Source organism: Podarcis bocagei (genome assembly GCF_964188305.1).
Source record: "Podarcis bocagei genome assembly, chromosome: 1".
NCBI lineage: Eukaryota > Metazoa > Chordata > Lepidosauria > Squamata > Lacertidae > Podarcis > Podarcis bocagei.
Window position 1 is genome coordinate 23700734 of NC_138125.1, and position 27410 is coordinate 23728143.

The window sequence follows — 27410 nt, forward strand, 5'->3', positions numbered from 1 at the left end:
CGGAGGAGCCGCTTCCGCCGCTTCTGAAAGCGAACCAAGAAGCGGGCTGTACTATCAGAGACGTTTACAGGGGGGGGGGTAAACCAGAGGGGAAGCACTTGGATTAATGAAGATGCCCCCCTCCCGCCATTGATGTTCATTTGGAGTTCTTCTAAGCAGAGTCTCGAAAAGTCTCAAAGCCATAGCGAAGGAATCCCACTGCGAGCGGCGGAGAAAATTTCGCCCGCCTACTCCTCTCGGCTCGGTGAATGGTTCATTCCGGCTCTGGTCATCGGAGGCTCAGTACGCGGCTCTCTAAGCGTCCTTGGTTGGTTGAGGCCCTCAGGTTGGTTTTGCGCTTGAAGGCCTTCAGGCCAGGTAAGGTTTAGGCGTATTAAGAGCGGGGTGGCAAAAAAAAGGGGGGGGAAAGGGAGGGTTGTTAAAACGAGAAAAGCGGGGGGGGGGGGTTGCAAGGAATTTCCAGCGCGTCTCTCCAGACTGTGTAAAAAGAAAAGAAAAAAGGGGGCGATTGTTAAGGGTCATTGTTAAGCCAGGAATAAGTAACGGAAAACCTGGGATTTCACAATGGCGCCAACGGAGTAGGAACCAGCGATAAGACTTTGGGGTGAAGGTGTGCCATTTACACAAAGTTATGGGGGGCCCCTGGCTTGAAATTCCATGTCCAATCCTGGTTGCCTCACCTCTGAATAATACCCCGTTGCTGGAAGCAGTGCCGTAGCTATGAGGGGCCGGCGGCTAGCCGGGTTTGTTTGTTTATTTCCTGACCCGGGTGAAGCCTCCAGAGGGACGCCATTGAGGCTGCCAGCCTGTGTGTGTACCGAACTGGGCCTTTGACCTGGGTGAAATAAAGCTTAGTTTCTTGCTGGGTGACCTTGGGCTAGTCACACTTCTCTGAAGTCTCTCAGCCCCACTCACCTCACAGAGTGTTTGTTGTGGGGGAGGAAGGGAAAGGAGAATGTTAGCCGCTTTGAGACTCCTGAAGGAGAGTGATAAAGGGGGATATCAAATCCAAACTCCTCTTCTTCGCCTTGCTGGAAGCCACAAGGAAGGCGAGTAAGTGCACGTGCAAGTGGCATGTAGGTCCTTGTTTGCAGGTTTCCCGTAGGCAGCTGGCTGGCCACCGAGAGCAAGATTATTAAATTGGCCTTCGGTGTGATCAAGCGAGGCTTTTCTTCAGCTGTAACAGAAATGTTTAAAATTATGCATGATAGAATGCAGTGTATAAAGAGAAGCCTTGCTCCCTTTCCATTAAAACACTAGAATTTGTGGACGTTCAGTTAAAACTGATTTGCAGTAGAAGATTAAAGCAGACTACTTAGAAGTACCGTAAGTCCCATTGTGTTAAATGAGGCTAACTCCCAGGTAAGTTGGAATAGGACTGCAGCCTTATTTTATTTTTATTCTAGGATGTTTTTGTTTAACTGTTTACAAGTGTATTAAATGTTTCAGGCATCCATAAGTTATCTGTTAATTTTATTTTATTTTTGGTTCTCTTATTAGTAACTATGGTGAATATTTTGCATCTTGTGCGAGACCACTGGGCCTTAAGTTTGGTCCCCATAGGATTTGTGTTGGGATGTTACTTGGACAGGAAGAATGATGAGAAAATGGCACTCTTCAGAAACAAAAGCAAGTTATTTCAAAGGTTAGTTAAGTGAAATATTGACATGTTATTTGATGGGATATTAACACTATTTTGAAACAACAGGCCTGTTCTAGCAGCCTTGTACCCTGCATTACTTGGGAATTCTGAGAAACTAAAAAATCAGTCCAGTTTTGAAAGGTTCAATCTGCAATCATGATTCAAAATGGTGTCCAGTTATACCTTGGCTGGCATGGCCTAGTCCAGTGTTTCCCAACCTTTTTTGGGCAAAGGCACACTTGTTTCATGAAAAAAATCTCGAGGCACACCACCATTACAGCCCCGTGACGTCAGCGCGCAGCGTCACGCCGGGAGGGACGCACGAAAGTGTAAGTTTCAATTTTTCCCCCTCCCCCTTGCCTTCCTTCTGTGCCAACCGCCAAAAAGCCAAGAAAAAAGCCAAGACTTTAGGGCAGCAGGTCGACACGGAAGAAGCTCCTACCTAAGGACAGGTGCGACGGCCGTGTCCTCTTCTGCCACACTTGGCAGCCCTGCCTCACGGTCGTGACTCCCACCCTGATTTCTCCCCACAGGTCGAGCCGCACAGGCAGCCCAATGTGTCCAGCCCAGACACAAGCCCCGCTTCCCCACTCTAGATCCTGAATGCGACCAAGTGCTCTGGACTCCCGAGCAGGGTGGGAAAGAGGTCTCGCATCTGGTAGCCTCCGGGCTCCTCGCCTGCTCGAGGGATGGCATTGCAGGCAAGCTGCCGGCCGTCGCCATCGCCGCCCCCTCATGCGAGTGGACCTGCCCGGAGTGGTGGGCCGGGGAGGCTCGCTCTCTGTGGGGATGTGGCCCCGCACGCGCGGCCCCGCTTCCTCCTGCCCAGGGCTGAGCTCCTTGCCCGCGATCTCGGTCTTGCGCACGCGGATCCCACTTATTCCGAAGCTCGCGCCACTAGCCGGGGCTCTCACACCGTGCCAGGGCGAGGCGGCGCGGCCCACTGATGTCATCGCGGCTCGCCGCCGCCCTCGACTTCCCTGTTCCCTCCCCTCCCTCGGGTCGCCGTGGTTACCGAGGACTGCAAGCTGCTCGGGCGAGCGTGGGGCATTAAGTGGGAGAAGGAAAATTAAAATTAAAACTCGCCTGAAGGCCGCCTCTCCGGATATGAAGCTATCTTTCGAATTTTTTAATTTTCCCCGCGGCACACCAGGTAGGGAAACACTGGCCTAGTCAATATGTAGTAAGTCAAAAGAGCCCCACACAAAGCGTAAATGACATGGGACCAAATTACCAAAAGAAGTACCTATTCTGATCTCAGCCTCCCAAGCCTTAAAAAAAATCTGTTGTAGTTTTCTCTGTGTACCTCATTCATCCAAGATGAGAGATGCTATCATCAAGAGAGAAGGTTGGTTGTTTTTATTTTCATCCTTCTTTTAGAATGCCCTATCCACAGCAGTTTACACGTCCAGTATAGCAATGTTGGAACCAAGTGAAGTTGCCATATAGCCTGTAATTTTTGCTTATACAGTGGTACCTTGGGTTACAGATGCTTCAGGTTACAGACACTTCAGGTTACAGACTCCACTAACCCAGAAATAGTACCTCGGGTTAAGAACTTTGCTTCAGGATGAGAACAGAAATCGTGCGGCAGCGGAAGCAGGAGGCCCCATTAGCTAAAGTGGTGCTTCAGGTTAAGAACAGTTTCAGGTTAAGAACGGACCTCCAGAACGAGTTAAGTTCTTAACCTGAGGTACCACTGTAATGTATATTTTTCACTGTTTTTTTTATTTATATTATTTTATTAGACTTTCTTTAACATTGGCCTTTTAAAAGTATTTTATTGTATGTTTTATATACAGTGGATGCTCAGGTTGTGAACGTGATCCATGCGGGATTCATGTTCACAACCCGCAGCGTTCGCAACCCGCATCTGCAATTCGGTGCATATGCGCAAAGAGCGATTTAGTGCTTCTGTGCATGCGCGACCGCCAGAACCCGGAAGTAACCCGTTCCGGTACTTCTGGGTTTCGGCGGTCTGCAACCTAAAAAACTGCAACCTTGAAGCAGCTTTAACCGAAAGTATGATTGTATTTTTGGTAACTGCTTAGACACTTAGTTGACAATTGATATACAAATTTTGTTAAATAAATAAATCAAAGCACCAGGAAAAATCAAGCAATTTTTTGTTTGCTTTAAGTTTTTAACTGCTGCTTTTATCTTTTTAATCTTTTGTAGTATTATTTATCGATGTTTGTACTTAATCTTTAAATTAATATTATGAAAAGAAATATATAAACATATTCAATCATATAAATACAATTGTACACCCATGTAAAGAAAATAGGGATTTGGATCTTAAGTGAAAGCTACACCATTAGTACTATTATTATTGTTATTGTTATTGTTATTGTTATTATTATTATTATTTATTTATTTTGCAAGCAAATATGTGCTCATATTGATGTTAAAATTGCTAGTGGTTGTCATGCAAAAGCGGGAAAATGGATGGAGACTACAGTGTTAAAAAAGTGGCCCAATTTGGCGCACATGTTAGAAAAAAGTATTAATGCAATTAGAGTTTGAATTGTAAATGTAAAAAACCATGCTATCCCATTACAGCTAGTTGAAGTAGGGTGTGAAGTTTGGGGGCACAAATATAGGGAAAGTTTATTGAGGATGTGCTCTTAAAAGACTTTCAGGTTGATGGTACGCATGTTTATTTAGGAGAAAGCCTCCTGCCTGCCTCTTTCCTGTAGCGCTCTCTTGCTGTCAACACACACATGCTTATACATATCATATTGGCATGAATATAAGACGCACCCGGAGATAAGCCACACTTTTAAACTTCAAGGCTTATTTGTGGGTGCAGCCCGCCTCCTGGCACTATTGCCCTGAATGGGGGGGTGGCAGGCGCTCGGTTCCGACCACACTGCACACCCACCTCCCGGCACTACCTACCCAAGCCGGCGCCAGGGAAGGCTTGGGAGCGGCGGGCGGGCTGTGCGCTCCTGGGCTGGTTCCTGGGGAGGGGGAGCTGTGCCACTTTGCTGGCAGTCTCCCCCCCCTTCCTTAACAGCAGCTCGGGAGGCTTGGGAGTTACGGTCGGGATGGGTGCCATTGTCCCGCACCCCCGAGGGCCCTTGTGGGCAGCTGTTTCAGCAGCGATACCTTAAGGTCACAAATATAAGCTGCACTTAACTTTTCACAATTGGAATTTGGGGGGAAAGTGTGGCTTATATTCAGGCCAATACGGTAGTTACACAAGTCGGCCGAAAGGTTTTTTTTTATCCTTTCTGCCACTTTTCCAAGCTACTGCAGCTGTTCTTAACCACTCCAAGGTTCTCTTCAGTGAGCTGGCTAAAGAGGGACATATCTATTCCTTCTGGTCATTCTGCTTCCTTGCTGCCCAAAGAAAGGATATTATAGAGTTGGAAGAGGTCCAGAAAAGGGGAACAAACATGATCAAGGGGATGGAGGAAAGGTTGCAGCATTTGGGACTTTCTAGTTTAGAGAAGAGGCTAGTGAGAGGCAACATGATCATAGAATCATAGAGTTGGAAGAGACCACAAGGGCCATCGAGTCCAACCCCCTGCCAAGCAGGAAACACCATCAGAGCACTCTTGACATTTGGTTGTCAAGCCTCTGCTTAAAGACCTCCAAAGTAGGAGACTCCACCACACTCCTTGGCAGCAAATTCCACTGTCAAACAGCTCTTACTGTCAGGAAGTTCTTCCTAATGTTTAGGTGGAATCTTCTTTCTTGTAGTTTGGATCCATTGCTCCGTGTCCGCTTCTCTGGAGCAGCAGAAAACAACCTTTCTCCCTCCTCTATGTGACATCCTTTTATATATTTGAACATGGCTATCATATCACCCCTTAACCTCCTCTTCTCCAGGCTAAACATGCCCAGCTCCCTTAGCCGTTCCTCATAAGGCATCGTTTCCAGGCCTTTGATATATTTGTATAACATTGCATGGCATGGAGAAAGTTGATAAAGGTTTTTCTCCTTCTCTTGTAACACTAGAATGTGGGACCCATTCCCATAGTAGGCTGTGAGAGCAACCAACTTGGATGGTTTTAAAAGAAGATTAGACAAATTCATAGAGGATAGTGCTATCAGTGGCTACTAACCCTGATGGCAGTGTTCAGCCTCCAGGGTCAGGGGCAGTAATGCTTCTGAATACCTATTGGTGAAAACGGCAGGAGGCCGAGTGCTCTTGTGCTGGGGTCATTTGCAGGTTTCTCACAGGGATCTGTGAGAACAGGAAGCTGGGCTAGATGGGCAATTGGCCTGATCCAGCCTGCTCTTCTTAGGGTCAGTAGAACATAGAAGTGGCAGACACTTCTATTGCCAACCCCCAGAAATAGGTACAAATTGTACAAATGGGTGACCTTTGCTTGTGAAAAATGTTGCACAACCACTGTTACTGAAATTATACTTTGTGACCAGCTTGTGTGCAACCATTTGAACAATATCAACTCGCAGGTTGCTTGTGCTACATTGCAGTGGATCTCCCCTATTTCAGTTAGCCAGGGTTCAGCCCCCAATCAGCTGTAAAGCTCACTGGGTAACCTTTTGCCAATCTCTGTCTCCCAGCCTAATTATTTCATAGGGTTCATGCAAAGATAAAATGGGATAGTCAGTTTTGTATAAAGAGCTTAGGGGAATGAGTCATGAACACAATTTGGGGAGATGTGAGGGGTAATGACAACTACCTAAATGCCTTTGATTAAATAAAAGGCAAAAGGGAAATCGTTTACACAAATTTGATTTGAAGGTTGTTTTTAATGATGTTTTTATTCATGACTTTGTGAGAAGTAGTGGACATAACAGTTCAAAAGTTAAGTCTTGCTTTCCAAATCAGTTATAAAGCATCTAATTACTTAACAGAACATATTTTACATTTATAAGCTATGTTCTGGAATAATTCATTCCTAATTCTGTGGTCCTCTATTTCCTTTCCACAGGGAATTGAAACCTGGAGAAGAAGTCACGTGGCGATAATGCATTAAATGAGAAATGCTTCCAGATAATTAAACTTGTATCTATAAGAAGTGTGTGATTGTGTTATCAAATGAAATGAGGAAATGAAGAAATATATGGGCACTTTCCAGCCAGTTAAAGTGTAAACCTGAAGGACTATCTCTCTGTGTATGAACAAGCTTGTACCCTGTTCTCAGGCATACTTCATTGGCCATACAATGTTGGTAGATGCTAGATACGGGCCCTTTTTGGTAGTGATGCTGCAATTGTGGAATTCCTTCTCGGGGGAGATCAGACAGGGCCCTTTTCATTCCATTAAAACAAAAAATGTCTTAACATTCTGCTTAAACAGACATTTTGAGTTTTAAAAAATGGGTCATGACCAACAAAGTCATGTGCAGAGTATTATTATTATTTGACTTGTTAGTTGTTTGTTTCACAGAAGTTTCATAATACATTGTAATGTTGATATGTTCACACGAAAACATATGCAGTCCATTAAAAATACAGGAAATAATATCCTCTCTTCTCCTCTCCCAAGAGCAGCAGAAAGCTAACAGCAAAACATCATCATCATAATCTATCAAAAGCCTGGAAAAAGAGAAGTTTTTACCTGACACTGAAAATAGCTGGTTAGGCCTGGGCGATGTATCAATACATTGCCTGGACCGGTATGAGTGCCAGACCACAATAGTGGCTTCACCCAGTGGTATATCATGAATGAACCTGTCACCGCTTCTGAGTCCCTCCTGCCACCAGTGCTTTGCGCACTAAAGGAAAAACAAACGGCAGCCGGGCACTGGTGGCAAAGAGACACTGGAGCAGTGGCGGTTTCACTCAATATACCGCTGGGTGAAACTAATCATACCCTGGCCATCATATAACTGAGGGAGGAACTGCCAAAGGAAAGCACTTGGTCATGTGTCTGTGACCATTGGTTCAGCACAAAAACCCACTCTCTACTAACGGAACACTGCTTTCCTGTTTCATTGCAAAGAGTTGGGCAGTTCATGTACTGTGATAGCTCCTTGGGGACCCAAGCTGACACCGTAATGGCCCTTGAAGCCCTATAGGGCTGCAGCAAAAATAACTTCTTGCAACGTGCAAAGATGGCAGCAGTTTTTGAAGGATAAAAATACCTAAAATGCTCGGACGCTGTTGCAATAACACACAATCTTTAAAAAAGACAGGACTAATCTATACTGGTGAGTTATAATGTGTTATAAAAATGTGACACCAGGGGGTGCTGTACAGCAGTCAATGGAAAATTGCGCTGGGAGCTATACAGTATTTTTCTTAGCGTTTTTTGGATCAGTATAGACCCAGCCTGAACTGATGGCATGAGGCAATAAAGAAAATTTGTAATTGACCAATAAAGTACATAACTATTCAATGAGGCTAACGTACAGTTAATAACAATGTAACCATATGCCATAAAGTGCCCACCCCATCCTGCAAATCACTTCTCATCAATCCTCATAAGGATCCTGACTTCTATGGATTAATACATAATTCATTAATACTTGCAGAGAGATCCATTTTTTAAAAATAAACTCTTGATAGGCCCTTGCTCAAAACCTGTGATGTAGCAGTGGCAGGTATAATTATGAAACACGCATCTAAGGCTTCAACCTGTTACTTTTCTCTCAAACATCTCTGCAATAGAGCCCTTATTTTAAGGATACGTACTATTCCCTTCTTTTCCAGCCTGTCTACTGAAGGTGTGGGGAACCTGTTGCCTCCTAGGTTTTGCTGTACTACAACTCCCATCACTGGGTTTTTTGTTTTTGAAAAGCCGAAAAGGAGCTGTACAGCTGTCAAGGAAGGAGGAAAATAGTGGATAGATATGAAAAGGGCAGCAGCTGGTGTGAGTCTAATTAGGGTTAAAAAATAAATTATATAAAGGATAAGACTCAGGAACTCAAGGCTCTCTCCACCCCCAACTCGAGCTCGAACTATTACTCTGTACTATGATCGAAATAAATTTAAAAATTGTCCAGTAGCACCTTAGAGACCAACTAAGTTCGTTCTGGGTATAAGCTTTCGTGTGCATGCACACTTCTACTATGATGGCGCTGACCCATCGACTGAGCGAGATCAATTTCCTGAGGGGCACGTCAGGGTTATCTCAAAGCACGGCGTCGAAAGGGAACCTCTCTTCTACACGCTTCTCTCCCACAGCACTTTTCTGTCGTCCCCCCCGCTCCCCTTTCAATCGGAACCGGAAGTGAAGGCTGCCACGGGTAGCCGCGAGCGTTCTCTGCCCCTCGCGTGCCTCTTTGGGGCGATTGTTGCGTTCATAGAGATAGGTGGCGGCGTGGGGGAGAGCGAAGCCCAGCCTATCCGAGGGGAGGGGGGAAGCGGTAGCCACGGCGATTGGCTGCAGCGGGTCACGGGGCGGAGCTTGGATTGGCTGGGCGGAGGTCATGTGGTGTGGAAGCTGCCTCTGGCGGCGGCCGTGGTGGTGGTGGGAGACAAATAAACATGGAGGCCATCTTCCACGAGAGGGTAAGCGGAGCGAGAGTGGCGGCGGCGAGGGGGGGGGCTGTGGGGGAAGCGGGAGAGGCTTTCCTGAGGGAGCGGCCTGCCTGCGAAGAGAGGGGAGGCTCGAGGGGGCAGCCGCGTGGCTTCGGCGCTTGCCGTCCGCCTGGCCGCTCCAGGGGTTGCATTGGAAGCCGCCTGGGGAAGCCTCTCCCCCTGGACACAAGTTTATGGACCTTCGGTTGTGTGAGGGGCGAAGGGGGCCCTCGCTTTGGGACGCTTCAGTAGCACTTAGGGGGGGGGCAGGTTAAGCAGTTGTTGTTTAGTCGTTTAGTCGCGTCCGACTCTTCGTGACCCCATGGACCAGAGCACGCCAGGCACTCCTGTCTTCCACTGCCTCCCGCAGTTTGGTCAAACTCATGCTGGTAGCTTCGAGAACACTGTCCAACCATCTCGTCCTCTGTCGTCCCCTTCTTCTTATGCCCTCAATCTTTCCCAACATCAGGGTCTTTTCCAGGGAGTCTTCTCTTCTCATGAGGTGGCCAAAGTATTGGAGCCTCAGCTTCACGATCTGTCCTTCCAGTGAGCACTCAGGGCTGATTTCCTTCAATATGGATAGGTTGGATCTTCTTGCAGTCCATGGGACTCTCAAGAGTCTCCTCCAGCACCATAATTCAAAAGCATTAATTCTTTGGCGGTCAGCCTTCTTTATGGTCCAGCTCTCACTTCCATACATTACTACTGGGAAAACCATAGCTTTTACTATACGGACCTTTGTTGGCAAGGTGATGTCTCTGCTTTTTAAGATGCTGTCTAGGTTTGTCATTGTTTTTCTCCCAAGAAGCAGGCGTCTTTTAGGGTTCCCTAATCCGCAGACCCTCCAAGGGTCCCTGTTTTCCAGGGACACCCAGTCCCGGATTTACAGAAGCCGCCGCGGTTTCTGATTTGATCCCCGAATGTCCCGCTTTTCCTTAGGGCATCCCTATTTTCATCAGAGAAATGTTGGAGGGTATGGCGGAATGTCCCTATTTTCTTTGGAGAAATTTTGGAGGTATGGAGTTATCTGACCCCATGAGCCGCCTGAAGGCAATCTTGTATAGGGAAGTGGGTTTTTTTAAAAAAAGTTTAATTATGTTTTTCTATATGTTGGAAGCTGCCCAGAGTGGCTGGGGCAACCCAGTCAGATGTGTGGGGTATAAATAGTGAAATTGTCATCATGGAATGGGACGTCTCTATTTTCATCGGAAAAATGTTGGAGGGTATGAATCCATCCTAATTGCTTTTATGGTCTCTGCTCATAGTCATAATAATAATAATTTTATTTATACCCCGCCCATCTGGCTGGTTTGCCCCAGCCACTCTATATTTCTATACTATCCTTGTGTCCTATCGCATGAAAGGTGGGGATGTTTAGAGAGAGAGAGATTTTCAAGATCACCCTTGTATATTGTACCCAACCCTGGTATTTGTTAGAGGATGGGTGATCTCAAAAGTCTGAAAAAAACAACGAAGTAAACTCTTGTCCTCCGCCTTTTTCTACTGACAGGATACTAACGATCATTGGAAATGGCTAATCCCCCATTAAAGCATGTTCATGGAATTGTAAGCTGGGTGGCACAGAGGAGTGTTTTTCTTTTAATTCCTTCCTGGTGGGGCAAGTGCGGGGCAACTAACCCTGCTGCTAGTGGCAGGGAGTACAAAATAGGGAAGTGGTGGTTCGGCTTGAAGGACAAGGGTGAGTCGCAATCCTAGTTTGAAGGGCGCTGCTTAGTTCAAAACATTGTCTACTCCACTGACATCTGTATAATGTATATTTGCTGTGACTTAGCTACTTTACTTGTACAGTATTAAATATTTTCCCCCCTGTCCTAAACATATGACCAGCTTGCTATTTTGAAAACATGTGATTTTTTAAATACTTTGATAATAGTCTTGCACATGACATGACTTTCTTTGCTTTTGGCACAACTTTTTTCATCTTTCATTTTTTCATGATATCTACTAGTGATAAGGCAAACATGCTTGCCTCCAAGGTTCAGTCACCTTATCAACTTATAAGCAAGTGTGATATATTCTGGTCACTCCTGCATTTCACTTCTGGTATAACATAACTTGATTAGCTTCATGAGTATATTGTATTGCTTGTGTTAATTGACTGGAAATAATTTACCACATTCATATCCTGTCCTTGCTCCAAGGAGCTCATTGCTCCAAGGAGCTCATTGTACCATTCATGGGCTAACTAATTTGATCACTTACAACAACCTCGTAAGGTAGTTCAGACAGAAATGTTGTGACTTTTTTCAGGACTGAGACACATTTAAAAGAAATATATTTTTTTAGTCAAACACTAGACACCCCATTAAGTAGAAACTGGACTAGATTCCCCTTGATATTCCTTCCAGGTCTTAAACTTTATTAATATTCTTATAAATTAACTCCCCCTCCAAGGTTTTGGGTACAGTTTAATAGATTATAGCAAACATATGTGGAAGACACTTCTGTACACAATGAGGTTACTCCGTATCCCCTTCTACAGCTGTTGTCTCTTATGCCTTCCAAAAAGCAGCTCCAGAGCATTAGTCCAGCTTGACAGCGTGAGAAGCAAACTTGAGCTCCACTTTAATGATAAACAGTTCTTAAAAAAAGATTCCACTTCTATGAAAAGAAAAAAAACTTTGTATGAAATGTTTTCAGAAATTTAAATGCAGAGCTCATGTTCTATTTTCTGAAGTAAGAAGACACAGGGATATAGAAGCCTTTTAGCTAAATCAGTTATGATTGCATAAAGGCACAAATATAATTATATGTCTCAAAGATACGTCATCCTACACACATTCTTTCTGACAAAACATTGTGCACACCCTGTTTCCTCAACTTCTAAGCTGGAATGTGACATTGTCGTTGTTGTTTTGCAAAGCAGCCCTATATACAGGCTGAATGAAAATGTTCTGCCATCAACACTTTGCTTGAAGTTGGGAAGTGTTTGCTACTTCATTCTGAACCCAATAGTATGATTGCACAATTGATGCCCGAAGGATTCAGTCAAGTCACCACTGGCTTCCTGTTTGTCCCTTAGTATAGCCCTGAGCCAAGGACTGTTCTCCCATCCCCGGAATTATGTCTTTTATCCACTTTCTCCCATGCAGGCGAATAAATGGGGAAAGAGGCTCTTTAATACCTTCTTCAGCTGTGAACCACAAGAAGTTCTCTGTCCTCATTATATAAATCCCTCTGTTTGCCTGTGTAGTAGTTTGTCCATGGTGGCAAGCTGCTTAGAACTCTTAGAGAGCCTCTGTTTATGGTCACACTTGCAGTGCAATCCGATACATGTTTATCGTGAAGTAAGCCCAACCATGGTTAGTCTTGCTTGTTCTCAGGTAGATGTGCATATGATTGCAGTCTTAGTACGGGAGGTGATGATGATTACAGTGGTACCTCAGTTAACGAACTTAATTCGTTCCGGAAGTCCGTTCTTAAACCAAAGCCATTCTTAAACCGAGGCGCTCTTTCCCTAATGAGGCCTCCCACCACCAGTGCCCTTTCATGGTTCGGCTTCTGTTCGTAGACCGAGGTAAAGTTGGCTAATAAGAACACTACTTCCAGTTTTGCAGAGTTCATATAGCGAATAGTTCATAAACAGGGCTGTTCTTAAACCGAGGTGAAAAGGTAAAGGACCCCTGACAGTTAAGTGCAGTTGCAAACGACTCTGGGGTTGCGGCGCTCATCTCGCTTTACTGGCCGAGGGAGCCGATGTTTGTCCGCAGGCAGTTTTTCCAGGTCATGTGGCCAGCATAACTAAGCTGCTTCTGGCGAAACCAGAGAAGCCCACAGAAACGCTGTTTACTTTCCCGCCAGAGTGGTACCTATTTATCGACTTGCACTTTGACATGCTTTTGAACTGCTAGGTTGGCAGGAGCAGGGACTGAGCAACGGGAGCTCACCCCATCATGGGGATTCGAACTGCCGACCTTCTGATCGGCAAGCCCTAGGCTCAATGGTTTAGACCACAGTGTCACCCGCGTCCCTTAAACCGAGGTACCACTGTATTTCTTTTTTTCAGTTTTCTGTTGTGAGCAACAAAAGTGACTGAAGCGTTTCAATCCCTGGAATATTTGAGTGATTGTGTTAAAGCTTCTGTCGCGTTTCCTGCTGAGGAGGATTGGGTTAGAAAGCAAGCAACTAATTTAACTATATCCCACTATTTAGTCAAAGTAGCTTGCAACAGTTGCAAGCCATTAAAAAGATGTGACAAAAGATGGTGGAAGGATACTTGAGTATAGTCATACCTCGGGTTACAGATGCTTCAGGTTGCGTTTTTTTGGGTTACAGACCGCCAAAACCCAGAAGTACTGGAACGGGTTTCGGTGGGCATGCATGCGCAGAAGCGCCAAATTGCAACCCGTGCGTGCGCAGATGCATCGCTGTGGGTTGCAAACGTGCATCCCGCACGGATTATGTTCGCAGCCCGAGCATCCACTGTATAGCAGTCCCTTCTGGCACCTGATGGTCCACATGCCAGGTTTTTCCCTGCAGAGGCAGGGACAAGAAGGAGCTGCAAATGGATTTGGGCTGGCTGAAAGTATTGCTTGTGGGGATAGAGGTAATGTTGCTGACCCTTCAGTCTTCAGTTGTAAATATGACTCAAAGGATTGCTGACCCAAAGACTTAAATATTTTTCTATCCTGTGACCATTAGCATAATTGGCATTGGGAAGTTCAATCAAGTATGACAACCACATTGAAGAAGGGAGAAAATTCCAATGCCATATATTTATGAATAGATGTGTGCCTGACAATGTTAGCTGCTATTCACATGCCTGCTGACATCAGGCAGTAGCCCTTGATGGAGTTGTACCTCAGTCTGCCTAATAGGAGACCAAATTATTAAAAATACTTTTTTCAATAGCTTTTCCTGTCCATTTTCTCTTCATTTGGAGCAGTGGTAAACTTTATTATTGTTTACCACTGTAACACAACTGTATTAATGTGCATATTTTGACACAGAATCCAATATGTGCAACAATATGCGTGGCCTAGTTTGCTAGCAGCTGAACAGTAAATATGTGGGATTGATTGGCCAAGAGAAGAAAGTCCTAAAGAGGCAATTCAGAAAAGCTCAAGTGATTGGGACTGTGCTTCTGCTGTTGCACAATTTTTGTGACATGTACCTTTGCATGGACTTCAGTTGCTGGATAATGCTTCTATAATAAAAATGGCAGTGACTTAAAAGCTCTTGAAGAAATTGGAAAACAGTCTGTTCAACTTCGTGTCTATAGACCTGTCCATTTCACTGTCAAGAGATGGAGAGCATTTCTCAAAGTGACAAAACACAGAAGTCTTTTAAAAACACAACATTCCAGCTAAAGCAGTTGATGCTGATTATTAATGGAGAATTCTCAATTCCTTAGGTGTAACTTGAGTTAATACCTCTCAGTACCTTCCAACGTAAAGCATAGTTGGTTTAAGATAACCCAAATTAGATCTTTCATGAGGTCTGTACTGTACAGGGGGGAAGGCATTCAGGCCCAAACCTCATTTGAATACATGTGTTTACTGTCCTCAGGGCAATTTAAAGGGTCAGTGTGCTTATTGGCAGTCCATATTCACCAATCTTTCTTCAATAAAAAAACCGTCTCTAATCCTGGAACCAACATTAGCTCTCCTGGCCATTGGAAGGAGTTAGCAAAGCTAGCAGCTAGACGCAAAATCACCAAAACATTGGAAGTCTGCATCAGGTGGGGTCCCTCAAGAAATGAATGGTTTAAGAGGATGTGAGGCATGGCCTTGTGTGAGCATTAACCCATCACAGGGGTTCTAAAAGGGGTCACAAAGCAATACCATTCTGATGTTGTATAGTCTCTGTTCATACACTATATAAATAAAAATAGCACGTTCATAGACCCTTCCGCCCATGACATATGCCTCTGTTGGTGAGACTACCTTATTTTTATGTGACTCTTACTTTCCAAATGTCCCTTCTTAGAATTTATCTTATTATGATGTCTGCAAAAGGGTACAGAGCCTTCTGTTAATTTTATTCCCACTGCAATAGCATACTCCACACAACCATGGTCCTTTGTGTCTTTATGATTTATCTTGTTTGAATGTTGTTTTTGAAAGCTCAATAAACACGTCCTTAAAAAAACCCAGCATTTGAACAATGAAACCATGGCAAGACATTGTAATGTTCATTGTGGCGTTCTTTTCTTACATTTCCATTCGTTAGCAAGAAGGCTCCCTGTGTGCCCAGCATTGCTTGAATAACTTACTACAAGGGGAATATTTCAGTCCTGTAGAACTGTCTTCTATTGCACAGCAACTGGATGAAGAAGAGCGAATAAGGATGGCAGAAGGAGGACTTTCTAGTGAAGAGTATCAAACATTTTTACAGGTAACAGCCTTTAAAACTTTTCAGATGACCTGGCATTAATTCACCAGCTTGTTTTATGCAAATTTAATATGCTTAAAATGGGATTGGTCTACCAAATATATTTCCTGGGTACCTATTTTATTTGCCTGGGGTGGTTTGTGGTTTACTAAAAATATGTTTAAGCATGAATAAATTATGAAGAATGGGCATAACTCATTCTCAGCTTCTGCCCCACCCCCCCGAAGCCTTTCTAGTAATATGGATTAATCACCTTCCCCCTTCCACCTTTTCAATTTGTTTTTGAACAGCAGCCTTCTGGAAACATGGATGACAGTGGCTTCTTCTCTATTCAAGTAAGCACTCTCCTTGTAGTCTCCGTTCTTAAAAAAAGTAAAATGTTTACATTTTAAAAATGCAGTGTGTTTTACTGAGAGTTCAATCTATGTTCACATTTTTGAGCCTGTTTAGGAGACAGTTCAGATCCCTGTGGCTGCAACCCTACAGATAATTTTGATCTTTATATGCTACTAATTTTTCAGTAACATTTAGGCAGCCCTATACAGTGGTGCCCCGCAAGACGAATGCCTCGCAAACCGAAAAACTCGCTAGACGAAAGGGTTTTGCGGTTTTTGAGCTGCTTCGCAAGACGAAAACGTCTTGCAAGTTTGTTTCCTTTTTCTTAACACCGTTAATACAGTTGTGACTTGACTTCGAGGAGCAACTCATAGAACGCAGTGTGGTAGCCTTTTATGAGGTTTTTGGTGATTTTTGAAGCTTTTCCAAAACTTTTCCGACACCGTGCTTCGCAAGACGAAAAATTCGCTAGACGAAAAAACTCGTGGAACGAATTAATTTCATCTTGCGAGGCACCACTGTAGTTTTTATAGACGTTTCCTTTAAATCAGAAGTCTTCTACATACTTGGGGTTTGTGGTTTACATGTATCTTCCAAAGTGGCAAAAGCATTAAAGTGGTGAATGATTCATTTATTACACAATTGAAATATGCAGTTATACAATTTCATTTTGTTTGGTGACGTGAGATAATTCCCTTCAATTTGTGCTATTGGGAAATAGATCAGCCCATGGGTCCTCTAAGGCTTATATTTAATGGAAACATTTCTTCGTTTTTCTGCAGCAAGAAAGTGATAATTGCAGCTCCATGTTGTGCAAGGCCTGTCTGTAACAATTTTAGTGTTCACACTGATGTTTCCTGAATCAGGCAAGCAAAATGTGAAAGGTGTGTTAATACACACGCACATTGAAGAAACACTTTTCTTGTTTGCATTGTAAGCTGTTTCATGGGTATCTCAGACTAAAAGATGGACTGTATATTTAGTAAGTAACTAGTGCCAAGAAAATATTGAGTAAATAACTAGGGCCAGGAGCTTCAGATCTGTGTACATGACTGTGTGAGAGCTCCACACTTCACACGTATGCTACAGAAAACACCAGTGTTAAAAAGAAGAAGAAGAAAGAAATCCTTGAAACTGGCAGACTTACAATTGCAGCTTGCAACTTTCTATTCCACTTTGCTTTAAATAGTATTCCTTTTCTTGTACAGAGTGTCTGAGGTGAATTGTCTCTGTGATTTCCCAACTGCCTTTTTCCTAAATAGCTTTAAAAAGTGTGTGCCAAAAACTGTATTTTGAACTGAAAATGTAAAATTAAATGTATTTGACATTCTTCAGAAACATGCAGAAAGTATTTTGGGAAGGTCTCAATAGTAATTCTGGATAGTATACTTCTTGTGCAAATATCCTGACCTGCTTAGAACATGGGTGGTTTTTGTTTTGTATCTTAGAGCATGCTAGGACAAAGTGAAATCTTTTGTAGTTATGGAGCTTGCTGAATTAGGCAAATTGCCTCTCAATAGCTTGCCAACATACAGTTCAGGCATTTGGCATAATTGAAGTGCAAAACAAAACAAAGTGACAATTGTATAGTTGTTTATAACACCAGTTCAGGAGTGTTATGCCTTTTGAGAATTTCCTCGTCAAATTGTGTATTCGTTATTCACCCTTAAATGTGTTATATATGTGGTCTGCTGAATGTAGATTCATGAAGGTTGACTTTTGAATTTGCTCACCCCAGTGGTTTCCTTTTAATAAAACTTAATTTTTTTCCAGTCCCAGCTTTGTGAAAACCATATATTTGTTTTTATAGTGGCTAAAATGGTTGCATTGCTTAAATTTTATAACTGACTGGTTTGTCTCATGAAAAGTGCTGTTTTTTGACAGGTTATAAGCAATGCCTTGAAAGTTTGGGGTTTAGAACTAATCCTCTTCAACAGCCCAGAGTATCAGAGGCTCGGGATCGACCCTATGTAAGAATTTCTTTTTAGCTCCCTGCTTCCATTATACAAAAAAAAAAAAAAATGCAAGAAAAAGAAACCCTATCATTTTCCTCAGAGTTCCTTTTGAAAATTAGTATATCAAGTTCTGGTTTTATCCCCTCAGCATTTTCTTTTTCATATTATTGAGGCCTTACATGTCCATTTGTCCTCTGAGCCTTCATGACATCTCAGTATCTGTGGCATCACAGAATGCTGACTTTGAATGGTACGTGGCATCATATCTGCTTTATGACATCATGGTGTGTGTCTATTAATATATATGCTTTATATATACAAAAATATCATCAAAAGAGTGCTATCCGAATACTCTGAATCATCAAAATATTTAAATGATCAAATATCTGATTGAAATTGTAGCTGAATTTAATAAAATGCTTAAAATGATAACAAAATGACACCAATGATAGCAAAAAAAAACCCCAACCCTTTAAAATACGAGCTCTATTAATTCTTTGTATACGTTGTGTTTTTCTTCTTTTAGAAATGAAAGATCTTTTATTTGTAACTATAAGGAACACTGGTTTACAGTTCGAAAATTAGGAAAACAGGTGACATTCTATTTTTTTTCTTGTTTAAAAATTAACGTCAAGCTTGGGTGTCAGAAGAATGTTGCTCTTAGGGCCAAGTATTATAATTGCGTATTTGACAGCCTAAGACTGTAGTTGAATAACATTCACAGCTGTTTAGTTGCATCACAGAACAACCATGTAGTTTGGCATAAATGTGCATAATATGAAGGGCAGCATCCCAACAACATTCCAGCCTTTGGGCCACAGTTCTTCCTTTCAAATCATTTGCATGACGGCATCTACCAATACCGGGAGGAGTGGGGAGATGATTGTATTGTTTATTTCTTTAAGAAAGCGAGAATGGGGGAGCACTTCAGTGTTTGACAGCGGCTGCACAGCATGCAAAGAACTAAATGAAATAAATAAATTAAGCAACCCACTTTTTTAAAAAAGCAAACCTTATCCTGTGAGGAGACGGGGCTAGTATTTGCCACTTAAAAATAAGAGAGAATAAAAATAAGATAATCTGGCATGTTGAAGAGCAGTTGCTCATTCTCCACGTCACAAGTTATATAAAATAAGATGCTTCAAATAGTTGTGGCAGCTACATTCCATGAGGCATTTACAGTCATAATTTGTTCTCTGTGGTGAAAACATCAATGGGGGGGGGGGTTACAAATTGTTATACCTTGAGTGTTCATGAACACAGGTCTTTCTCAGCAGAAGCATGAGATATTTGGACTGCCTTCAATAAATGAACAAAGACTTCACGTTTAGTTGGGCATTTACGTAAAACTGTATCCTGCTTTTCATAAAATGGTTTCCCATCAGTTAAAAATTTGATGGCAGGTGCTGTACACCAACAAATGTTAGATACAGGCCCTGTCTTCAGTCTGTCAGACAAAAAAGGCAAGATGAACAAAGGAGGGGAGCAATCAGTTCAATAGTGCCAGTACACAGTGTTGGGGTTGCAAAAAATGAACTCCTGGAACACTTTAAGTCACCTATTGACATCTCCTACTCTAGTTGGTAGGTGCTTGTTGTGCTGCTTGTTTCTTCGGAGATCTAGGTGAACAGCCAAATCATCCTACATAGAATCATAGAATTGCAGGGTTGGAAGACACCCCAAAGGGTCACCTGGTTCAACCCCTTCAGTGCAGGAATCTCAGCTAAAGCATCCTTGACAAGATCGCATGAGCGTTTTGGCTGACGTAATCAAAACTCGAGAATGTATGGTGAACTGTGCCCAAACTAGGAGATGGGGCATTTTAAAGAATGAGGCATGACAGTTTCCGGAACATAAAAGAGTATTGGAGATGTAAAAATGCACCCTATATCAGTTCAGTCAAAGGATGTTCTAGGTTAAACGTTTAGTTGTGGCAATGAAATTTAATGTTAAATTAATTGCTAATAAGTTATACCTTGGAAGTACACAAATCCCACAAATCTTTATTAGGCTATAGTAGCAACCCTACTGAAATTTCAGATGAAGCAGGCAATAAAAGTACTCAGTTCATTCACTCGTGTTTGAAAATTATGTGTACTCATAGCAATTACATATAGAGCAGGCAGGTGTTTGCCATGTACAAAAATAAATGGACTAAATCACATATTAACTACTTTTATTTGAAATCTTTTTTCTAAAATTACAGTGGTTCAACTTGAATTCTCTCTTGACGGGTCCAGAGCTAATATCTGATACTTATCTTGCACTTTTCCTGGCCCAGTTACAACAGGAAGGTAATGGTAACTTTGAAATATTGAGCCCTGTTATTTGAAAGCAAGAGTAAAATTCAAAGGCCAACCAATGATGTTCATGCAAGAAGTCTGTCTTCCTCAATTTTATGAATAAAACAATGACATCCACTAAGTGTACTAGTTATAATGAAGGGAAGACAGAATGCAAAATACTGGCAAATGACAGTTTTATTCTCTTCCCTATTCCCCCTGCCCCCCCCCCTTTGTAATGTTTCGTGATAAGTTTTGGTCTCATATTTTGGCTACTTGCTTTTACTTTCTTCAAGGCTATTCAATATTTGTGGTAAAGGGTGACCTTCCAGATTGTGAGGCTGACCAGTTACTGCAAATGGTTCGGGTGCAGCAGATGCAGCGGCCAAAATTGATTGGGGAAGAGACACTGCAATCAAGAGATCAGAGGTAAGGTAAATAAAAACTTGTATTTTAATCAGTGTTGAGCGTTGGCTGTGAGTAATATTGAACTCTGAAAGTAGGCAAGGAAATACAGTAAGAGATAACAACTACCCTTTTGTAGCAGTAGCAAGAGTAATTCGAAACATCTTTCTCTCTGCCTGCTTTTATCTGCAAAACTCTTTTGTGTAGGCTAGAGATGAACTCCTAGCTTCCTTGTCCCTGTGTGTTCCCTTCCCACTTCTTCCAACTTCGTGGCTGTTGTCCTCCACACAATACTAAGTAGGACATATGTTTCCCTATGCCACCTTATCAGTGGGAAGGTTGTATAAGAACAATAAAAGGTACAGGCAGCCCCCCATTGACGTGTGTGCAATATGTGTCTGACCATGTATGGCACCAAACCCGGAAGTAACCCAGAAACGTAATAAAAGACGGCCCTAAGAAGGCGGAATGGGGGCAGAGTAGGTAGTGGGGGCAGAATGGGGTGTTTGCAGGCTTTTTCAATTACACCCAATTTCATGGAAGTGTGCTATGACGCAGAACACAACCCCACGCAAATCAGGGGTTGCCTATATATCAAATTTGGAATTACAGTGGTACCTCGCAAGACGAATGCCTCGCAAGACGGAAAACTCGCAAGACGAAAGGGTTTTCCGTTTTTGAGTTGCTTTGCAAGACGATTTTCCCTATGGGCTTGCTTCACAAGACGGAAACGTCTTGCAAGTTTGTTTCCTTTTTCTTAAAACCGTTAATACAGTTGCGACTTGACTTCGAGGAGCAACTCATATCACGCGGTGTGCGTCTCCGTAGGGGCAAGACTGAGGTAGAGGGAGCTTTGTTTCGGCGAAAAATAGCAAGGCGCGCACACTTCCCTCCCCACAACTCCCAGTTAGGGAGGCCAGGCTCCGGGGCTCTTCGGACGGGGCTCCTTCCTTCTCCCCCCCCCCAGCGCCCCGGCGGTGACAAGAGCGCCTGCCCGGGCCCTCCGGCGCTCGCCCTGCGAGGGGCGCCCCCTACCTGCACCTCCGCGCTTTCCAACCCCGCGATGGTGTGTGTGCCTCTCGGTGTGTGTGCGCGCGAGTGTGTGTTCTCCTCGCCCCGCTCGAGTTAGTTCCGGCGCAGCGCAGGCAGCAGGTGAGTCGCCCTTTGGCAGCGCGGAAGGCGCCGGGCCACGCAAGGTCAGCTCAGGAGCCACCGGGGACGCGCCCCTGCGCTCCTCTCCAACGGGCTGGATGCACCCCTCTCCGCTCGGCGCTTCTGGCTGGCTGGCCGGCTGCAGCAGCAACAGGGGCAATAGGCATCCACCGTCGCCGACGCTCCCTCCCTCCCTCCTGCCCGCGGCTGGCTGGCTGGCGCTCTCGCTTTCTTTCGGGCTGCTGCTGCAGAAGGGATTTTGCACCAGACAACTTTTAGGCCGGTAGGAGTTTTGACTACCGCGGCGACAGCAGCAGCAGCAAGACGGCACCGACTAGTGCAAAGGGTCGGAGCAAGGCGAGCCGAACCGATCCCGGGGGCTCAGGCAGCAACCTCCGCCCCGCCTCCCCCCACGCCCCACGCCCGCCTCTCCCTCCCTCCCAAGCACCCCCCTTTTTGAGGTTTTTGAAGACTGGTGATTTTTGAAGCTTTTCCAAAACTTTCCCGACACCGTGCTTCGCAAGACGAAAAAAATCGCAAGACGAAAAAACTCGCGGAACAAATTAATTTCATATTGCGAGGCACCACTGTACAAGTTTTACATTATGTCTGTATAGTGCACTGCTTGGGGGTGGGGGAAACTTCATTTGTATAGAAACTCTAAAGAGCATGCTTCCCATAGCTATCCATTTGAATGAAAATCTACCAAGGATTCCAAGCAGAGAGGGCTGTTCCAAAGAGCCCACCCATGATGATATTCACCATCTTTCCTCCTGCCACACCTCTGTTGAAAGGCATCCTCAATTATTAGATTCATACTAACCATATTCCATATCTTAAGTCAGCAAAGCATTTTGAGCTCTGCTTACCTGTTTAGCAGGTTTCCAGAATGGCAAAACAACACTTGTCTTTGACTACATAAATGCCATTAGTTGTGACTCATAAAGAAATGAATGCTCTCACTATGATGGAGAAAACCTAACTCAGTTAACCAAAGTGTAGTGCAGTTTAATAGGTGTGTGGCAACACTGCCTAACTTGGTGGAGGGAGTACCTGCCTCTTCCAGAATTATTGACGTGAAGAAAACCCCCATTCCCTGTTATCCTCTATTGTTACGTTCCAGGCTAGAGCTGGGAATGCAGCTTGAGAATTATTTTGATACTTAGCATGCTTTTGTTCAAAGTAGCTCCATCGGATTCTTCATGTTGTTTTCTACTCTTTCTACTGTTTTATGTGCTATGGGGGGAGGATCGATAAGTTTAAATCTTTTTTAAAAAAAGATCTTAAATGTTTTTCCCACTGCTTTGAAAATGTGGAAGAACTTGAAATCATTGGCGTTAGAGTAAAGCCATTTTAAACTTTGTAATCCTTGCAGGGTACAAAAAACAGACCTCGAACCAGCTGTAGATGTTAATCCTCCCTTCGATGGTACAGGCATGTTAGATGAAGATGAAGAGAATTTCCAAAAAGCACTTGCTCTCAGCAGACAGGAAATAGATATGGAGGATGAAGAAGCAGATCTCCGTAGGGCCATTCAACTTAGTATGCAAGGTAAAATGCTCTTTTAGTTTGCCGCCCCTGAAATGCCCCCTCCCTGTAGACCCAGCTGTCACCATCCTTTTTAAAATAATTTAATCAACAGGCAAGACTTATTCTCTGAAGACTTTCAGTGGGTGATTGGTGGTGGTTTTTATTTTTTTATACTGCTAAATTTTTTAGGAGGAATTTGGATTATAAACCACTGAAAAACTGTAAAAAGAAGAGTAGAAAATTAAAATCATTTTAAATTTAATCTGCTCTATCCCAATAATGGTGTATGTACATGTTTTAATTTTAGGAGGCGGCCTTAGAAGTGGTTTCCCAGATTCTTGCACACAAAACGTCCCACATTCATCTGCAACAAGCCACTCTGAATCCCTTACATCAGAAGAGCTGCGGCGGAGAAGACAGGCCTATTTTGAAAAGTAATGTAGACACTGCAAAGTGGGATTTGTTCGTAGCAGTCCCAGAAGTATTTCATTACTTGGCCATTGCATTAAGTAATACCAGTGTTTTACTGGTATCTGTAACTCCCTCTCCTGGGCCTCATCACATTTGATTGATTTATGATCAGTTAATTTATTCAATACTATTTTCACATCAGTGGTTGTCTAGTAAATGCTTCCTCAATTCTGTAGATGTCTCGATTACTTTGTAAAAACATTCGGGTGGGTAGCTGTGTTTGTTTGCTGCAGCAAAAATAACAGTGTGTTGCTTTTGATTCATTATATTCTTGGTTGTGGCACAGGATTGGGCTAGGTTTTTCCATCCAGCCTAATAAATATTTTAGAATTAGGTAGATAATTCTTTTAAAAATGTATATAATTGACTATCAAAAAAAAGCACCGCTACAGCTCATCACTCTTGTTAGGTCAGTACTTTACAATCTTAACACAAATACTGTTCCATTACTGAAAAGGAAAATGAAGCAAACTAAGGGCTTGCATCTGATGTCACACAAGCTGAATTCTGTTCCAAAAGGTCCCCCAAAGCCCTGGGGCAGATTTGGAGGGGGGGAAGCGGGGAGGATGGGAAGAAGATGTCCTGTTGCACAAGCAGAGGTCTGCGAATGGGAAATCTGTTCCACTCAGGCAACAGCAGCATTGAATGAAACTCTTAAAGCCAAGATGGGAAGGCAATGAACAACGCGGGTAGCAGGCCTTTATAACATTGCCAAGGGCAGATCTTGCTGTGAGTGTTATTTAAACTGGTATGTATGTGAATAAATATTTACCCTTACTTTACAACATCACTGAACTTGTTTAGTCAAAATTAGAACTGCATATTTAGATTCCACTTTTAAAACTATTATTGACTGTTCTAGACAGCAGCAGTTGCATCAGCAAGTTCAGAACCCAGGTTTCCATGATGCACCAGTTACAAATTCAAATACACTGGTCACTGATCCAGGTATTACTTTCCTTCTATCATATTACCATATATGTGTTACCTTACTGTTCTGCCTACTGTTTTCTACATGATGTTTTCATATGTCAAGGAAAAAACAATTATCTGACTTTTAGAAGACATCTGAAGGCAGCCCTATTTAGGGAAGTTTTTAATGTTTGATGTTTTATCGTGTTTTTACTATTCTGCTGGGAGGCACCCAGAGTGGCCAGATGGGTGGGGAATAATAATAATCATCATAATAATCATAATAATCATAATAATAATAGTCCTTTCTTTCTAACTTGATGGGTCATCATTTCAGTCTTGACTTGGGAAGATTTGGTATGGCTATCTGTATAGTTTAGCAAGTGAATGAATGATATGGTGCATGTTTGTGTATTTTCTACTAACTGCCTAGCCTCGTGTTTCAGTCAATCAAGAGGCAATCTAGAGCAATGACTAACTCATCATCAGCCATGACAGCAGGTGCACCTATAAAGAATACAAAAAGCAGAAACTAGTTGTCAGAAGTGCCAACCATGAATATTTGCTGTAGTTCAACACATTTCAGAATTGAAGTTCTTCAGGAACAATCTAGAGAGAATCAAAACTGTAAAAGACAACTATTGATGTGTAAACAAAATACTATTCAAACTGTTTGAAATCTTAGAGATATATACTGTTGTACCACGGATGTCGAAGGGAATCCGTCCCGGGAGTCCGTTCAACTTCCAAAACGTTCGGAAACCAAGGCACGGCTTCCGATTCGGAACCCGCATAACCCGCCTTCACAAACTGGAACACTCACTTCCGGGTTTGCGGCGTTCTGGAGCCAAAAGTTTTGACTCGCAAGGCGTTCGACATCCAAGGTATGACTGTAGTTACCCAAAGAAGCCATCATTTAAGACCAGTGTAACAAAGAAAACAATACAAATTGTTAGAACTACATTAACAAGCTCTTCAGTTCTGACATGCATTGATTACTAGTTGGCACTTTGGATAACTAGTTTCTCCTCTTACTTTTTTTTGGGGGGGGGCGGGTTTGCAGCCATAAAACATAATGGGGTTGCTTACAGTATACTATCGCCAGTGAGGGCCCAGAGTACCCCAGTCATACATGCTGTTTGATCTCCAGAGCAAGCAAGTCTGATTTCTTTCTTCATGCCACATTACAGGGAAGAAACTGATATGGAGCACTATATTGAAAGGCTCCTTTCTTGGAATTCTCCATATTGTATTTGTTGGATCAAGACAAGTGCAAGTCGTTATTGATCTGCTTGTTACATGCTCTAGTAACCAGGATAACCCTTCCACCCCCACCCTCTAGCAGATGGGTGCATGCTGAAAAATAAAAAAACCTCAACTGCTATTAAGATCTGAGCATTTTATCAGGGAAAAGGTACAATGAAGTCAGTAAAATCTAAAAAGAGAAATGACATATACATTTCCCCTTTTTATAGCTGTACAGTGGTACCTTGGGTTAAGTACTTAATTCGTTCCGGAGGTCCGTTCTTAACCTGAAATAGTTCTTAACCTGAAGCACCACTTTAGCTAATGGGGCCTCCCACTGCTGCTGCTGCGCCGCCGGAGCACGATTTCTGTTCTCATCCTGAAGCAAAGTTCTTAACCCGAGGTACTATTTCTGGGTTAGCAGAGTCTGTAACCTGAAGTGTATGTAACCTGAAGCATATGTAACCCAAGGTACCACTGTATTTTAGAACCTAATGCATTTTATCTTCTATTTTGCCAGGAGGTGATATGAGTGAAGAGGATATGCTTCAGGCAGCTATGAATATGTCCTTGGAAACTGTTAGAAACAGCTTGAATGCAGAAGAAAAGAAATGACAAAAATTCCTAGTTTTATTTTATTGAAACACTAAATCCTGTATTAATCCTATGCGGGTGGTATAAAGGTAGGGTTCATTTCACTGATGTACCAAAGCAGGATATAGCCCTAAAACCTATGGGGCTGAGGATCAGAATTAAAAGGCAATTGCATATAATAAAAATAAAGTCTTCTCACCTCAAGGTTTTAGTTCCCCATGCCACTAGTTCTAATCAAGATTGTAGATTTGCTGCACGTGAGCAAAAGGATTATCAGTTTGTTCTAAAATCTCAACTCACCTTCCTGATCCATAGATGTTAAGGGCAAGTTAGTGATTCCTTCAAATAGTTGTATGGGGTAGGAGCCCTGTTCAGTTGTGATGGCGTATTCATGCGGGTTTCTGCACAGCAAAATCAACTGTACCCAGTTACACAGAGGTCCAGTCCTGAGGCTTTTCTGTTGGGATGCTAGCCAGCATTGGGTGACACCTGCAGCTTCATCGGCTCACGTACATGCCTTAAGGCATTCCAAACACCTCTGTATTTTTGATATTTTAAGCCTATATAAATATAATTTGCCTTTCACTTCTGAAAGATATTTCTGTTACACAGTTTTTAAAAAAAGGAAAGTTGGCTTGTATTCTCAGTCCTTCTTACGCAAACTATTTTAATAGACGAAATTAAATAAAGTTATTTTACCAGTATAAGAAAAGACGCAAAAAAAGGTCTGGTTCCAGAACTGAATTTTGATTGTTTTAAGGACTGCAAGAGATATAAACTAACAAGCCCATCTAGCATCTTTTTCAAGGAAAAAAGGAGGAAAGGGAACGTTTTCATTTGTTATACTCTTTCTGCTAAATTTTGGGCAGTTCTGCCCTCAATGCACTGTTTTAGCACTCTGATTCCCTGAACATTGGTTGAATAGCTGAAGTAACAAGTTGTGGAGCATATTTCAGAACCGGTTACTTTAATTCCTATTCTGTTGCATGGGAATTCTTTTCTGATCCCTCGTTTCATCCTTTCTCCCCGTTCCTGTGTTTCTATACAAGTGTTAGACTGGATAAGCAAAAGAAACTGCCTTACATTGAG

General features: G+C 43.0%; 2 protein-coding genes and 1 long non-coding RNA gene across 7 annotated transcripts; 2 read left to right on the forward strand and 1 right to left on the reverse strand.

Moving 5' to 3' along the window:
• Positions 1-5: 5 nt before the first annotated feature.
• On the forward strand, positions 6-6639 carry NDUFB1 (NADH:ubiquinone oxidoreductase subunit B1). Of its 3 annotated transcripts, none has more exons than XM_081174752.1 (3): positions 6-325; positions 1501-1645; positions 6553-6639. In XM_081174752.1, exons 1-3 carry the CDS (start codon positions 133-135, stop codon positions 6587-6589), a joined length of 375 nt encoding a protein of 124 aa, XP_081030878.1. In that variant the 5' UTR covers positions 6-132; the 3' UTR covers positions 6590-6639. The 3 variants fall into 3 exon arrangements, with proteins under 3 accessions (XP_081030878.1, XP_081030879.1, XP_081030880.1); XM_081174753.1 differs by having other exon boundaries at positions 6-307; XM_081174754.1 differs by having other exon boundaries at positions 142-357.
• A 2314-nt stretch (positions 6640-8953) lies between these two features.
• On the forward strand, positions 8954-26525 carry ATXN3 (ataxin 3). Of its 3 annotated transcripts, none has more exons than XM_081174164.1 (11): positions 8954-9076; positions 15278-15442; positions 15730-15774; positions 17660-17745; positions 18257-18323; positions 19937-20024; positions 20309-20441; positions 22945-23120; positions 23407-23533; positions 24433-24518; positions 26248-26525. In XM_081174164.1, the coding sequence occupies exons 1-11, from the start codon at positions 9053-9055 to the stop codon at positions 26340-26342; spliced, it is 1092 nt and encodes a 363-aa protein (XP_081030290.1). In that variant the 5' UTR covers positions 8954-9052; the 3' UTR covers positions 26343-26525. The 3 variants fall into 3 exon arrangements, with proteins under 3 accessions (XP_081030290.1, XP_081030288.1, XP_081030289.1); XM_081174162.1 differs by having other exon boundaries at positions 8957-9076; positions 15282-15442; XM_081174163.1 differs by having other exon boundaries at positions 8957-9076; positions 15282-15442; positions 15733-15774.
• On the reverse strand, positions 18950-19930 carry LOC308576112. Its single transcript, XR_014003098.1, has 2 exons — positions 19297-19930; positions 18950-19266 (listed from the first exon to the last, which is right to left on the reverse strand). It is a non-coding gene; the product is annotated as an uncharacterized lncRNA (long non-coding RNA).
• Positions 26526-27410: the final 885 nt, after the last annotated feature.